The 16259-nt window shown below is 43.2% G+C and overlaps 1 protein-coding gene across 3 annotated transcripts in view; it reads right to left on the bottom strand.

Moving 5' to 3' along the window:
• Positions 1–16259, bottom strand: part of LOC136678291 (ectopic P granules protein 5 homolog) — a 58175-nt gene that overhangs the window by 15997 nt on the left and 25919 nt on the right. For all 3 annotated transcript variants that reach the window (XM_066656290.1, XM_066656292.1, XM_066656291.1), the window contains exons 18-31: positions 15755–15895; positions 13902–14046; positions 12749–12946; positions 12377–12487; positions 12145–12267; positions 11236–11402; positions 9257–9490; positions 7758–7881; positions 7226–7373; positions 5764–5935; positions 5375–5537; positions 4609–4751; positions 2415–2571; positions 761–955 (exon numbers count right to left, since the gene is read on the bottom strand). In XM_066656290.1, coding sequence (XP_066512387.1) covers positions 761–955; positions 2415–2571; positions 4609–4751; positions 5375–5537; positions 5764–5935; positions 7226–7373; positions 7758–7881; positions 9257–9490; positions 11236–11402; positions 12145–12267; positions 12377–12487; positions 12749–12946; positions 13902–14046; positions 15755–15895 — 2221 coding nt within the window. The remainder of the gene's footprint in view (positions 1–760; positions 956–2414; positions 2572–4608; positions 4752–5374; positions 5538–5763; positions 5936–7225; positions 7374–7757; positions 7882–9256; positions 9491–11235; positions 11403–12144; positions 12268–12376; positions 12488–12748; positions 12947–13901; positions 14047–15754; positions 15896–16259) is intronic.

The raw sequence follows: 16259 nt of genomic DNA, 5'->3' as shown, positions 1-16259 counted from the left end.
GCTCACAGACAGCTGTGTGTGAGATGCTCAGACTGCGAGAACAGCCTCCAATATCTCGGACCCATCAGACTCTTATGTCCAGCATCTCAAAGTTAATCTCACATCACTCGAAATCCCGCTGTTTGTGTTAAAGACGGGGTTTTGTGACATTATCAGCTATGTTTCAAGAGGAAGCTGTGGTAGCGAAACCAAACAGCGAGTAAAGCCGAGTGGTGGAGGAGCCATGCAGTGGAGAAGTGCCATAAGAGAGTGTACATATCCCGCTCTCTCTGAGACCCAAGGTACCAAAGAAAAGTAGACTGCCCTGGGTGGGTGCTGCATGTTTTCCGGTGATACGTACACACGATGCTTTTTGATGGTACTAGGTTTGTACGAGCTTTTTAAACTAAATAAAAAAAATCATGATTAAGAACTGGCTCTTAAGAACATAGGAAGTGGTTTATAGAAGACTTTGGACTATTTCTCCGCTCTGAAAAGAGAAGTAAATTAACTGGGACTCAAAATAAGTGCCAAGGATCAAGTGAAAATAATATCTGACCTCTTTCTAAAGCTAAGATCGCTATTTCAACAATCTCTAATCGTACCTGATCTACACATAAAAACACCCCTCCATTTGACAAACATCAACTCTATATAAACACTGCTGCACAGGTATAAACACCCCTCAGCACTGGACATATACAGTCTAATTACTTTTCTCTTCTTGTGTAAGTCTAATTAAGCTTTTAATGAACAAAAACTGATATAAACAGAGACGTACTTTGGTGAGGAGCATGAAGATAACGTCTCCACTGTCGGCATGGAGCGCCGTCACCACCTCCTCGTACAGATCCACCAGCTCAGACGGAGAGGCGTTGGGGGTGAAGTAGGGAGACAGCAGGTTGCACAGACGCCGGTTCAGGAGGATGGTCTTCAGTACTCGCCTGCACTCTGTCTGAGTGTCCCGGATAAAGACCTGCAGCCCCGTGAAATTCATATGATTTAGAAGATGTGCAAGGAGTTCATCTTTCAGAACACAATCCTAACCCTGTGCTTTTACTTAAACATCTGCTTGTGATGAAATGACAAGGCTCCCAGGACAAGATGTGTCCTATGGTCAGAAACATTGGCTATTTTATTTTACATTATTTTCTCATTTGTATTTGTATTAAATGTTTGACCACAGATAGTAGCCCACAGCTCTTTGTGAGTTCTTCAGAAACAGTCCCAGGATCTGTCACTGTTTTCTGTGTTTTGTTCTCGTGTTTTACCATGTGACCTTCTTCACTAGCCACGCCCAGCATCTGTGATAGTCATGTGACCTTCTTCACTAGCCACGCCCAGCATCTGTGATAGTCATGTGACTGAGCTCACAGGTGCATCCTATTGTTTCTAGCTACTTAAGCCCTGTTTTCTGTTCTTACACTGTGTCCGAAATTGTGCCCTAGTCACTATATAGTGCACTATTTTCAAGTTCAACAATCCCACAATGCACCACAACAAGTAGTTTACAACCAATGTACCCTTGTGGATAGTGGATACACGTTTAACACTGCTATGTTTGGTTAAAAAACTGCATGATGTTAGGTCTGAGATTGTTCTCTCCCTCCTGAATTCACCTCATTATATTAGTGCACTATATAGTGAGTAATGTAGGGAATAGTGAGTAGGGGGCCATTTTAGACACAGCTGTAGTTTGTGGTTAATTGTGTCTGTTTCTACACTGTTGTGTTGCTCACACCCCTAGGTTTCTCTTTGGGTTCCTTAGCCTTGTTTTGCACAGGTTTGTGTTACTGTTTAATAAACATCCACCTCAACATATCGTCGCTGTCCAATTAAAAACGCATCTCCATTATTTGTCGATTTCTAATTTCCTACGTCATTTGAACAGAGCTGCTGTCCTTCACACTGTGTGAAAGTTTCATCATGAATGAAACAATAGTAACGCTCCAAAATGTCTCTGAATACAATAATTTTACCTTGACTTCCACTGAAAGTTAAAAGGTTTTTTCCGTCTCCTGTAAAGTTACTGTTTTGAGAGATACACATTTTTAATTGGACAGCAACAACATGCTTGTGCTTCTCAGACTCTCCACACACAGCAAACAGCAGATTATAGTTTATACGCAACTGTCCTTTTCTCCAAAAAGTGAGAACTCAAATTCTCATAATTAACAACAAAGTGTTGGTTGCTAAAGAATACAGTGACGTAACGACAGCATATTATTTTAGTTACTTTTCCTTTAACAACATTATAACGGCATATCCCCCACGCACCAACTTCCACACAGTCACACGTATGTACAGCAAAACCTTACACACACACCCTGTTTATTACAGAAGTGCTTCTTAACCCTGGCCCTCAGGGCCCTCCTCTGGGGTCATTACGCACTGATCTGAGTTTGCAGATTTAAAGTCAATATTGTATTCCACACCTGTCCCAGAATCTCCACGCAGGAGGTGAAGAACTGCCGCGTGGGGGGGTGCCTCTGGGTGTCCTCACAAACAAAAGAGACAATGTGATAAAACGCTGAAATGCCCACTTTCTGGACGCCAGGCGATGGGTGTAACTTGTAGACATTGACTAGGGTCCTGGAGAAACATGGAACAAGAACATTCGTAAAAATACGTAGAAATCATTCGTAGAAATACTAAATACAACACAAACACTGAGTAAGTAAATAAACAAATACATCTGTAAACTCGGGCTGAACAATTTGGGGGAAGTATATTTTTGGTGTTTGAAGAACCAACTTCAAATAGTGAAGTCCACAAAACAGCAGTACATCACAGTTTATCCTGTCTGTGACCGTGAAAACACACACACACACCCAAACACACACACACACACACACACACACACACACCCAAACAAACACACACACACCCAAACAAGCACACACACACACACCCAAACAAGCACACACACACACACCCAAACAAGCACACACACACACACCCAAACAAGCACACACACACACACCCAAACAAGCACACACACACACACCCAAACAAGCACACACACACACACCCAAACAAGCACACACACACCCCCAAACAAGCACACACACACCCCAACAAACACACACACACACACCCAAACAAACACACACACACACACACACACCCAAACAAGCACACACACACACCCAAACAAGCACACACACACACCCAAACAAGCACACACACACACCCAAACAAGCACACACACACCCCCAAACAAGCACACACACACCCCCAAACAAGCACACACACACCCCCAAACAAGCACACACACACCCCCAAACAAGCACACACACACCCCAACAAACACACACACACACCCAAACAAACACACACACACCCAAACAAACACACACACACACACACACCCAAACAAACACACACACACACACACCCAAACAAACACACACACACACACACACACACCCAAACAAACACACACCCAAACAAACACACACACAGTCTACTGGAAGTGAACACACTCAGACCCAGGCACGAACCTCAGGACCAAGGGAGTAGTTGAGTAAAGTGTCAAAAGCACAGCAGCTGTGGATTTTGAGGGAGGAGAAAGCACTGCTCTTTCACTCTCTCCCCCTACCCCTGGTTTTCCTGCCAGTGTTGAGGATCAAACCAGTCCACGTCTCTGACCTTTAGGCCGTGACGGACCCCTCAGCAACTGTGCTTTAATGGACTCGGGCTGAACAATTTGGGGGAAGTATATTTTTGGTGTTTGAAGAACCAACTTCAAATAGTGAAGTCCACAAAACAGCAGTACATCACAGTTTATCCTGTCTGTGACCGTGAAAACACACACACACACACACACACCCAAACAAACACACACACACACACACCCAAACACACCCAAACACACACACACACACACACAAACAAACAAACAAACACACACCCAAACAAACACACACACCCACCCAAACACACACACTCAAACAAACACACCCAAACAAACAAACACACACCCAAACAAACACACACACACCCAAACAAACACACACACACACACCCAAACACACACACTCAAACAAACACACCCAAACAAACAAACACACACCCAAACAAACAAACACACACCCAAACAAACACACACACCCAAACAAACACACACACACACACACCCAAACAAGCACACACACCCAAACAAACACACACACCCAAACAAACACTCACAAAGTCTAGTGGAAGTGAACACACTCAGACCCAGGCAGCAACCTCAGGACCAAGGGAGTAGTTGAGTAAAGTGTCAAAAGCACACCAGCTGTGGATTTTGAGGGAGGAGAAAGCACTGCTCTTTCACTCTCTCCCCCTACCCCTGGTTTTCCTGCCAGTGTTGAGGATCAAACCAGTCCACGTCTCTGACCTTAAGGCCGTGACGGACCCCTCAGCAACTGTGCTTAAATGGACTGTGCTTTTGTTGCTTCTGATTGGTCGATCTACAGACTGTTCAAGGGCTGTGTTACGGGGTTAAATTTCCCAGTTTAAAACTGCACCGCTTGCAAAATACATGACTCCTTCAGCCCCACTATGAGATCAGTTCAGCTCTGAAAGCCCCACGAATCCTGGAGAGAAATCCAGCGTCAGAGAAAAAGAAGAGAACGAGGTACTGACGTGATGAAATTCTCTGTGTGCACCGCTGCCTCGGCGAGGCTCTGAGGGGGAGCTTTTACTGCATCTCCCTGGAGCTGCTTGAGGTCACTCTTCAGAGACTGGATCTGATTCTGGACCGGCTCTAGTTTGTGCATGCCCTCGTACTGTAAAGAGGCAAGGACAGGAAAGACACATCAGAAAGGTCTGTACAGGAAGACGACAGAAATCTGACAGAGAGCCTGGGCCAGAGAGTGAACTCTGACCCCGATACTTTCAAACAGTTTCACCCCGTTTCTGTGTTTTGACTCTTTTAAGGAGCACACACTGTTTATAACATTTCCAAAGAAAATGGTATCAAAACCAATATAATGGAACACACTGGTGCAGCAGAGCCCCAGGCTCAAAGCCAAGCGACGGCTGGAGCGGTGTAAAGACCCCAGCATTTCACTGTGGACTGTGTGTTCTGTGTAAAGTATGTTAATGAAATATGGTTTAGTTCTATATTTAAAATGATATTTATTTCTATTTCAAGGCTTTGGGAAGGTTTAGCTAATAGTCCACTGCAGCATTAAGCCGTTTTTAAGGTCCCTAGTATTACACATTTATAACACATACATAATGACTTATAAATAAATAAAATTAATATATAAATGTAATAATATTAATAATATAATATACTTATTTGGTATAATTGTTTAATGTAATATAATATTCAGAATGCTATAATATTAGGGTTAATGATTGTTTTTCCATTATTAGTATTAATGTTATCATTGTTATGACTCACTTTGACGGTTACGTGCGCAGGGCCCTGACACGGCTGCCCTCCTCTCCCTCTGCACTCCAGCTGCATGGACAGCTGCTCCTCGCGGTTGGCGTAGAGTTGAGGCAAAACCTCCAGCAGCTCGTTGTCCAGCGCCACCTGCTGCGTCTCTCTCACCGCGGCGAGCCTGAGACACGGATCAGATCATTATAACAGCAACAATAATAATAATAATATTGTTATGTAATATAATTACTATAATTATTATGTAATGTAATTTAAAATTATTGTTATAAATAACAGGTGTGTGTGTGTGTGTGTGACTGGGTGCGTGTGTGAAACTGCCCACAGCTGTGTGTGTGTGTGTGTGTGTGTGTGTGAGTGAATGCATGGGGATGTAATGTATATCTCACTTGGCTTGGTGCTGTAGCTTGGTGAGATCCTCCTGGATGAGAGCAGCAGATGTTTTCTCATCAGACAGACACCCTGTGGGAATATCAGGCACCGGGGCTTTCATAGGAACCAGCAACAGCGCCCCCTGGGGAGCATCGTGTTTCTTCAGGTTGTTGAGGATTCGCTCTCGTGCTGTAAGGAAACCAGAAGAGTTTTATAGTGCCATAATACCACCTACAAAACAATATTAAACTACAGAGCATTTGATCACAGCACCCTCTTAGTGTCATACACACTCTGGCCAAATGTGTGTGGACACCCCTAATATCTTTTAATAAAGCTCATTGTGTCATTTGCTGCAGTAACAGCCTCTGCTTTACCCTACGTGTGGATCTCATTCAGCTTGATAAACATTACTGAGGTCATGTACCGTCCAGAGCCTGAAGACATTCTACCCCTTTGGGGAATGCTCTAGGAAGAGCATGGCGACCTTTGATCTTGTGGAGCTCCATTACATATGATGCTTTTCTGTGGGTGCACCTTAAAGGGTACAGTTTATATCTATTTTCCACAGTTATTTCGTCTTAATGAAACGTGTGACCTAATTTGGTCAGAATACCACAAGGACCAAGCCCCACAGCAGCTTTCACCGCCTGTCTAAAGAGTTCTCTTGAGAGTGGTCAGTTTCAGCCGCTGTTCTTTTAAATAGTTAATCAGTTTTAGCTCAGTTCTCTTCCTTCTCCAATCTCATTTTCACTGTTTTAACTCGGTTCTCTTCCTTCTTCACTCTCGTTTTCACTGTTTTAACTCGGTTCTCCACTTTCGATTTTACTGTTTTATCTTTGTTCTCTTCTTTCTCCACTCTTGTTTTCAGTGTTTTAACTCGGTTCTCCTCCTTCTCCACCCTCGCTTTTACTGTTTGAGATGTGTTACTGTTTTCTTTATTCTCGGCTCACGTTTAGTTTTTTAGCGTGGTTTTGTCGTTACTTGGTTTTGCTCAGTTTTCTCCTTTCCACACCTTGTTCATGTCGGATTTACACAGTTTTACCCATCATTGCTCACATAAACGTGGATTAGAGTTAGTGAGTCTGCACTTGTCATGGGAAGTATAGGGCTGAATCAGAACGGCTTGTTTATCGTATGTTTCTAACTTAGGCAACCCACAGACGACTGACTGGGGATCTGGTTTCACAGTGAGTGGGATGTTATAAACTCCAGGTACCCACAGATGCAATATGTTCACTTTAAAGTAGGAATGAACTTTAGGACTAATACTGTATTTATGTTTTGTCTGATCTCCACAGTATATTAAATATCTGAATGTGAGAACAGGTGAACGCTCAGTAAAACAAACTGTAGCTAAAGACACAGTGAGTCTGAACCTCTTGAGCACTACACCATGTACAAACTGGAAAAACTCTTAAAAGACCTCAACAATCAGACGCCTCTTGAGGAATGATTTGTGAATGAAGCTGTACACACCAGCCTGAGGGTTGATGAAGTCAGTGAAGATGGAGTTGCTGTTGCTCTGAGAGAATGAAGGCTCACTTTTGACCTTTACCCACAGACTCAGAACTTCATTTAGCTCGTGCTGAATTCGCTCAATGTCCACAAACTCCATCCACAGCTCCTAAAAGACACATTACCATATTAAAATTAGTTTATTCATTATTAATTACCAGTAAAAACAGTCAAAACTATTCACTAATTCACCATAAGGAAATGATCAAAAGCATTTATTTAAAGCAGAGACTTTTCTGGGTTCTTAACAAATGACCTGGTTCTGTCAAAACACCACAAGGACCCAACCCCACAGCAGCATTCTATGACTGTGTAAACAGTCCTGTTCAGAACGCACACTTTCACCACGACCCGAGCGCACAGCAGTGAAGAGCGAGGAGCAGAAGCACTGGTTTTAGCTGTTAATACAAGGGACTATTCAATAAAATATACAGTTAAGATCAAGTGAGTGTTTATTTTGAATGCACAGAGGGGACCTCTGTAAAGATCTTACCTGCTGCCCCTGCATTATTTTTGCCAGGCGATGGGTGTCATACTGCTTTGGCAACGAGGGCAAGTACACCTCCTGTTTCTGAAGGTTCTCATCATCCATCCACATGGCAAAGGCACTGAAGAGTCTAGGAAGTAAGATAAAAAACCCACAGTTAATCTGTAGTACATTAGTCAGCTATAATCTCCAACTCATGGATGGACGTATGGACAGCGGCTAATAATCAGAGCAAAATCACACCATAAGACATTCACACATTATCCAAGATCAAGACAGAGACGTTTTTATTCTCTAACCCTGAGGTAAGGCACTTTCACATTACTCCAAACTGTCAAAACACAAGTCAAATAATCAGTAGTAATTAGTAATCAAGTAATTAGTAGTAATAAGTGTAACTTATTAACTCTTCATTTTTTTAAATACTACTTGGCATAACAGGTAGTGTCTTTTTCACAGCTTCAGGGTCTCACTCCGGGTGACTGTCTGTGAGGAGTGTGGTGTGTTCTCCCTGTGTCTGCGTGTGTTTCCTCCGGGTGACTGTCTGTGAGGAGTGTGGTTGTGTTCTCTCTGTGTCTGCATGGGTTTCCTCCGGGTGACTGTCTGTGAGGAGTGTGGTGTGTTCTCTCTGTGTCTGCGTGGGTTTCCTCCGGGTGACTGTCTGTGAGGAGTGTGGTGTGTTCTCCCTGTGTCTGCGTGGGTTTCCTCCGGGTGACTGTCTGTGAGGAGTGTGGTGTGTTCTCCCTGTGTCTGCGTGGGTTTCCTCCGGGTGACTGTCTGTGAGGAGTGTGGTTGTGTTCTCTCTGTGTCTGCGTGGGTTTCCTCCGGGTGACTGTCTGTGAGGAGTGTGGTGTGTTCTCTCTGTGTCTGCGTGGGTTTCCTCCCGGTGACTGTCTGTGAGGAGTGTGGTGTGTTCTCTCTGTGTCTGTGTGGGTTTCCTCCGGGTGACTGTCTGTGAGGAGTGTGGTGTGTTCTCCCTGTGTCTGCGTGGGTTTTCCTCCGGGTGACTGTCTGTGAGGAGTGTGGTGTGTTCTCTCTGTGTCTGTGTGGGTTTCCTCCGGGTGACTGTCTGTGAGGAGTGTGGTGTGTTCTCCCTGTGTCTGCGTGGGTTTCCTCCGGGTGCTCCAGTTTCCTCCCATGCTCCAAAAACACAAGTTGGTAGGTGGACTGGCGACTCAAAAGTGTCCGTAGGTGTGAGTGTGTGAGTGAATTTGTGAGTGTGTGTCGCCCTCTGAAGGACAGGTGCCCCCTCCAGGGTGTGTTCCTGCCTCGCGCCCAGTGATTCCAGATAGGCCCCAGACCCACCATCTCCCTGAACTGGATAAGGGTCACAGACAATGAATGAATGAATGAGAATTGTTATTTTTAACACTACACAACAGTTCCCATTAAAAGACAAAAGAGCAGGAGAACATTTGAATTTTGAATACAATTAAAATATTACACAAAAATGCTGTATATCTAATTTGTGCACCTAATAATTTAATGCTGATACGTGGACATACCTAACCATTTCGGTGTGGAGCTCAGGAGATGTCATAAAATGGTCTATAGGGGTCACAGGAGTAGCCTCCCCCTCACCAGCTGTGTCACTGGACGGACTCTGCACTTTCAGGGCTTTACCGGCCACATGGTGAAAGTCACACACCTCCACTAGTCGCTGCCTCAGATCCTTTAGCAGAGCGATGTGGGCAGCGCTGTGGAAGTAGCGCTTCCCAATGCAACCTTTAGCATCCAGTCTAAAAGCAAGAAGAACAGAAGATGTTAACGAGGAGAAACAGCTCAGTGGACAGACGCTCACTGAATATTTCTTCTGTAAGAAGAGGGTACTGATCTGTAGCCTGTCACTGTTTGCTGAAGTAGATCCTATCTGTGAGGATTTGATGAAATTCAGCCACTTAAAAACATGAGTAAGGTCAGGTGCTGATGATGGAAGATCACACCACAGAAATCCGTTGCACTGATGCACAGTCCAGTTGTGTCTAGCCCTATCCCCCTCCAGTCAATGCTTCGTACTGAGCATGTAGACCTTAGGCTCATGTGCAGCTGCTCCCAGAGGGTCCCAGATAATTTCATGCTTTCTGATGTAAAGGATACAGCTGGAATTCATACTCTGATTCAAATCTAATGGTGGCATATATGGTATACTGAGATTAATTAAAATCTGAATTTTGTATATTTCAATTGTATTTAATAGAATAATGTATGAGTTTTACTTTTTGAACTGAATTACTGAAATAAATTTTTGATTATATTCTAATTTACTGACATGCACCTGCATGTGAAATAAATTTATGTGACATTTTATCAACATATTTGAATTTTTTCTAAAATATATTTGTGTGTTTTGAAATATATCGTGGATCATGAAATATTCAGATAAAAAAACAACACATTCATAAATTCAAGTCTTAAAAATGGTGATCTCAATATTCAGGTCTCAAACTGAGATCTAACCCAGAGGTCAACCACTAGGCTTCTCAGGAAAATTAAATAAAATAAATAAATAAATTAATTAGTAACCACTTTACACCAGCGATCCCCAACCACCGGGTCATGACCTGGTACCGGGCTGTGGGCCATTGGGTAGCGGGCCACACAGAACTTTTGGTTTTTTCTTTTTTTTTTTTAATTGATTATAGATCAGTCTAAATGTTGATGTTTTATTTTGAAAAGTGACTTCTGTGTTGAATGACACACAGACTCATGCGTAACCCATGGACGGCAAAAGAATGGATCCGTGACCCATTTGTAAACAAACCTGGTGAATGGAGCCTGTCCGTGCTAGAAGAGGATCAACTGCTGGACATTGCAAATGACGGTGGCTTTAAAAGTATGTTTCAAACAACAACTGTGCCAGTGTTCTGGGTTAAAATAGAGGCAGAATAACCCTGAGATCGCCCAAAACGCATTGAAAGCCCTGCTTCCATTTCCAACCACCTCTCTTTGTGAAGCAAGATTTTCTGCAGTGACCGCAACCAAAACGAAACTACGGAACAGACTGGACGTACAGAACACACTTCGGGTGTCACTGTCTCCCATTATTCTGAGATGTTACCGGCTCGTTGCAGAGAAACAAGCTCAGGGCTCTCACTAATTGACATTATTATTATTATTTGATTGACGTGTTCACCCTTTTATACAGAAATGACCAGGTACTGTCACTGGAATCGAGTTTAGTTTTTAATTATAATTATTTATAATTTTATTATAAATATTTTCGTTTACAGAGATGTTGTTGATTATTAATTTCATGAACAAAAGGTTGTTTATTGTCTGTTGATGTTTGCATTTGACATAAGACCACTGCGGATGATTTATTAATTGATTACGTCTTTAACGATTATCGAGCAAGGCCTGAGCATATGAAACCAGTCCGTGAACATATTGTCTTAGATGAAACCGGTCCGTGGCGCAAAAAAGGTTGGGGACACCTTTACACCACGTAAGTGTAGTTTCAGTGCAGTTACAGTTTAAAACTCACCCAAACTCAGGCCCAGGTTGGCGGAGGTAGAGCTGCAGAAATTTCTGCCAAATAAGGGGCAGCAGTGGGTGGTCTGCTGGTGTGGCCAGAGCCTGATGAGCCCATCGATAAACCATCATTCGCTGCAGAGAGGGAACCACATGAAGCTTCAAGCGCACCTGAGCTTTCTGATGAAGGAGAAAAAAGGAGCGGATGAAGAAACAATGAAACAATTTAGTCACTGCCAGTTCCACCCACTTGCTACCCCAATCACAGGACCACCGAGCTAGGACGGCAAAACACATGCTTCCTCCGAGACGTGAAGTTACCCATTGCTTATTTTCCAACTGTCGAGTCAACATCATCTGACAACTCAACATGCTTGGAGGAGAACTTTAATATCCCAGGAGCTAAACAGTACCAAAACAAAGGATGTGTGTGTGTTGTTCTCTGCTCTTTGTTTTCATAGATGGGACATCCAAAGGTATGTTAGTCCCACCCTCTGGAAAGGTTGCCCTCCCAAATAAACAATAACATACATTCAGGTGAAAGTGAGCATATAAACAATGTTTTCCACTAAATCTTATAAAAAACATTCCTCAACTGAAAAAATCGAGCTCCTCAGTTTAAAACTATGCGTCTGAAAAATAATTATAACTACTCCATTGTGCTTGTCTGTGTCTTGAGGCCACGCTCTCTGGGCTCCATGCTCAGAACTCGAAAAGACGGAAAAAAGCTTGGCTGAAGTGGAGGACGTGGCGTACACGAAGCATTTGTTTTGGTCTGAGATGCTGGTGACATCCAGTGGCAAAATGTCAGATTTATCTCTTTTAAAATATCTTATTGTTTAGTGAATATTTTATTCTAAGAGTTTGAATACATTCATCCTATGTAAAGAAATATAATATGGAATCGAGAAGTGATAAGTACCTTTAGAGCCTGGTCTGGGGTGAGGGCACTGTTGGAGAGGAGCTCGTGCTCCAAGCAGCGTCGCAACTGAGAATCCTCCTCAAAGATGGACTCCATGTTTAAAACAAGCCAAGCAAACCACACCTAAAGACGGATAAAAATGTATGGTGAGAAAAGGTCGTTTTCTTAAGGGAAAAAAGGGATTTCTCAGTTATCAAAGACTAAACAAAAGCACAAACACAGGTGCACATACCTCACCAGACAAAGCATTGCCCTCGATAAAAGAAGGAGTGATGTTTCCTGCCACAATCCACCCCATTAAAGATGACAACAGACCTTTGTCTCCATGATAACCTAGTGCATTCTGTGAGGAGACAAACAAACATGACAAAACAAAGTCAAAGGCCCCTCTACGAGTGTGATCTCGACCCTTGGGGATGGGTTACAGAGTGCGGTGGTTAAAATCTTACACATTTAATGTTTAACTGTCAATTTACTGACTACAGAGGCATCAGCATACTTCAAATGGAGGGTTATGAATTCCTACACTCGCCCAAAACCTCTCCCTACCACTCAATCCCAACACGAACTAACACCCCAGTGTTGCTGTGCTGTAGTCTGTCACCTTGTGCTGTTGATAAAGGAGTTTGTGGAGACATTCCTCCTGCTGGTGGAGAAAAGCAGCACGGCACAGATGGTCCAGGAGATACAGAACGGTTCGGTCTCTGTGCCAGAGGTTCTGCTCGGTCAAAACATTCAGCCAGAACTCCAGAACCGCTACTGCTCCAACACGGCCAACCGGCGAGCTCTCCCAGATGTGGGCCTAGGACACGGACACCTTGAGTTAACTTGTGTTAGATCATGTGTTAGCTATGTATCTGGATACATTTCGGCCAAACTGTCTATGCACTTTCATGTACAAAACGGTCTGACCAAACGAGTCTGAGGGCCTGTTTACACTTGGCATTAAAATGCGTTTTTGGTGCCTGGATCATGTTTGAATTTCACTCTCCACATGAAAAGCCAGGTGTAAAACACCACAGGACACACAGTGACAGCCACGTTCAGAGGTGATGAGAGACTGATCTCCTCCACAATTAACACAAGTGTAAACAGAATGTCTTTTCCTTGTCTGGACCGAGTTGTCAGTCGACAGCAGGGACAGTGCAGTCTTGTTTTTCAGGAGATGAGTGGCCTAACTTTTTCACAGATTACTGAAATTCAAAAACAGGACGCAACTCCTTCCCAAAAGGTCTTGACTTCCCGGTCATGTTCGAACATTCATATGGAGAGTCGTGGCACTGAACACTGTGAAATCCCAGTGGCTTTCTTTTCCTTTTCCTCGACCGCCGCAGATGATTCCCTGCCCGTTTTAAACGGGGACTGGGGACACATTTTAATGGCAAGTGTAAACAACAGAATGCTGGCAAAGTAAATCCAGATACTATCCGGATACAAAACACCTGTTAATGAAAAGTGTAAACTGGCCCTGATGTTAATTTCCCCTTAAACAGCACATCAACACACACACATCATCGTTTCCAAGACCGCCTGCGTTTGTGGTTTGAGAGATCAGACTTTAATTTGCATCACAATGTGTTCTGGGGTTTTAATCTGATCAAATGACATCCTAAATAGGTCCATTCACCAAAAGGGCATGTTGTAATATAAACAGGCCAAAGGTCAAAGAGGATCTTGTAACCTTCTTACATATTACAGGCGACTGTGTTTAGATAAGTGTGATAGATTTCTTAACTGTTAAAATAAAAGCTACCTACCTGGATCACACTGTTGAGGAGTTTGATGTTCTCACAGCTGGAGGTGCCTATGAGATGCTGGGTGACTTTGTGTGTGACCTGTTGGGTCACACCCTGCGGCGTCCCACTGTCCAGCTGCAAAAACTGCTGGATGCAGTTCAGGAACCTAAAAGGATACACAGCGACAGGATATATTAGGATAAGGACAAAAAGTGTGCTAGTCGTCCCACCTGTACTGTCTGCCACTGTCTAATGAAGTTAGCCTTGTTTGGCAGGAGGCTCGGAAACTGAGTGAAGTACAGGATGCGACGGGATGCAGTCGAGACGTCAGGCCGTGAAAGCTGGCAAGAACAGAACTGAATGTGGGCCAACAGCACTGTAAGGGAGGTGGTAAGGGAAAGTACAAGCACAGTCTGGCCTCCAGGAAACGACAAACCAACACTTCTGTCACCAAAACATATATGTGAAAGTTTACAGACACTTGCTCATCCAATATTTGTTCTGAAACCAAGAGAATCAGTGGGAAGTCAGTCTCCTTTTGCTGGAGTAGCAGTGTTTACTCTCCTGGGAAAGCTTGACACCAGGCTCTGAATGCCATCAGATACTCACAGAAATGTTTCACTGAGAGCATTAATGAGGTCAGATCGTGGTGTTGGATGATTAGATCTGAATCCAGAAAGCAACAAAAACTCATCCCAAAGGTAATTTATAGAGCTTCCACACTCCAGAGGACTTTTTCTTGTTTGTGTGCAGGTAAAATGATCTGGATCATGTGCAGGTAAAAGGATCTGGATCATGTGCAGGTAAAAGGATCTGGATCGTGTGCAGGTAAAAGGATCTGGATCATGTGCAGGTAAAAGGATCTGGATCATGTGCAGGTAAAAGGATCTGGATCATGTGTAGATAAAATGATCTGGATCATGTGCAGGTAAAATGATCTGGATCGTGTGCAGGTAAAAGGATCTGGATCGTGTGCAGATAAAAGGATCTGGATCGTGTGCAGATAAAAGGATCTGGATCGTGTGCAGGTAAAAGGATCTGGATCGTGTGTAGATAAAAGGATCTGGATCGTGTGCAGGTAAAAGGATCTGGATCGTGTGCAGGTAAAAGGATCTGGATCGTGTGCAGGTAAAAGGATCTGGATCGTGTGTATGTAAAAGGATCTGGATCGTGTGTATGTAAAAGGATCTGGATCGTGTGCAGATAAAATGATCTGGATCGTGTGCAGATAAAAGGATCTGGATCGTGTGCAGATAAAAGGATCTGGATCGTGTGTAGGTAAAAGGATCTGGATCGTGTGCAGGTAAAAGGATCTGGATCGTGTGCAGATAAAAGGATCTGGATCGTGTGCAGGTAAAAGGATCTGGATCATGTGCAGATAAAAGGATCTGGATCATGTGCAGATAAAAGGATCTGGATCATGTGCAGATAAAAGGATCTGGATCATGTGTATGTAAAAGGATCTGGATCATGTGTATGTAAAAGGATCTGGATCATGTGCAGGTAAAATGATCTTTGTTCTCCTTGCTCTTGAACTTATTTGTCTTTGCACAATGCAACTATTTGCACGTCTGGTGGATGCTAACTGCACTTTGTTGCCTTGTACTTGTACTGAGCAATAATGTTGAATCCTGAATCCATTTATCTATATATACCGGAAAGGGTTAAACCAACACATTCACACAGAATATCACACTAGAATAATGTTATTTGTTTTTATTCTAATATAAGGTTTTTTTTTTTAATAAACCCTTTATACTCAGATAAATAGCTTCAAAAATGTGCAAAGTACCGTATAGTAGCTGAACTATAAAGTTGCGTCTACAAACTTTTGGACATATAGTGTATGTGTGTTGACATAAAGGGTTCCTCACTGTTCGTTCTTCAGCAGGTAGAACTGGCAGTGGTAGGCCAGTGGAAGAATGTTCTCCAGCACATGGACCACAGCTTTGAGATGGCGGGATTGAACCAAGGTCTTCAGCAGAGGAATGCCTTCACTGCAGAACTTCTCCAAACTACAACGAGGAAAACCACAGCAAGCATGAGGCGAGCAGTTAGAAAAACACTGTACAGGTGCATCTTATATTTAACCATGTGGACATTTAGAAAAATACTCATTTAACAGTTTACCATTCACACAGAGAAAAGTCATATGATCAGATAACGGTACGTCTGTGAGAGAGAGTCTATATCAAACTTACAAATTTTATTCAATGTGGTTTGGGTCAACTTTCTAAAAAGTTTATGAATGAAGTCTGCACTGTGTGGTCATGCCAGACCAGTGTGCATAATCTGTCCTATACCAACAAGCTGGAAGGGTTAAGGCTAGTAGTACATCCATTCTCTGACACAAGTAAAGCCAGCCACAGCTTCTTTTTG

This window comes from Hoplias malabaricus, chromosome Y, assembly GCF_029633855.1.
Source record: "Hoplias malabaricus isolate fHopMal1 chromosome Y, fHopMal1.hap1, whole genome shotgun sequence".
NCBI lineage: Eukaryota > Metazoa > Chordata > Actinopteri > Characiformes > Erythrinidae > Hoplias > Hoplias malabaricus.
This window is presented reverse-complemented; position numbering and strand designations above follow the sequence as displayed.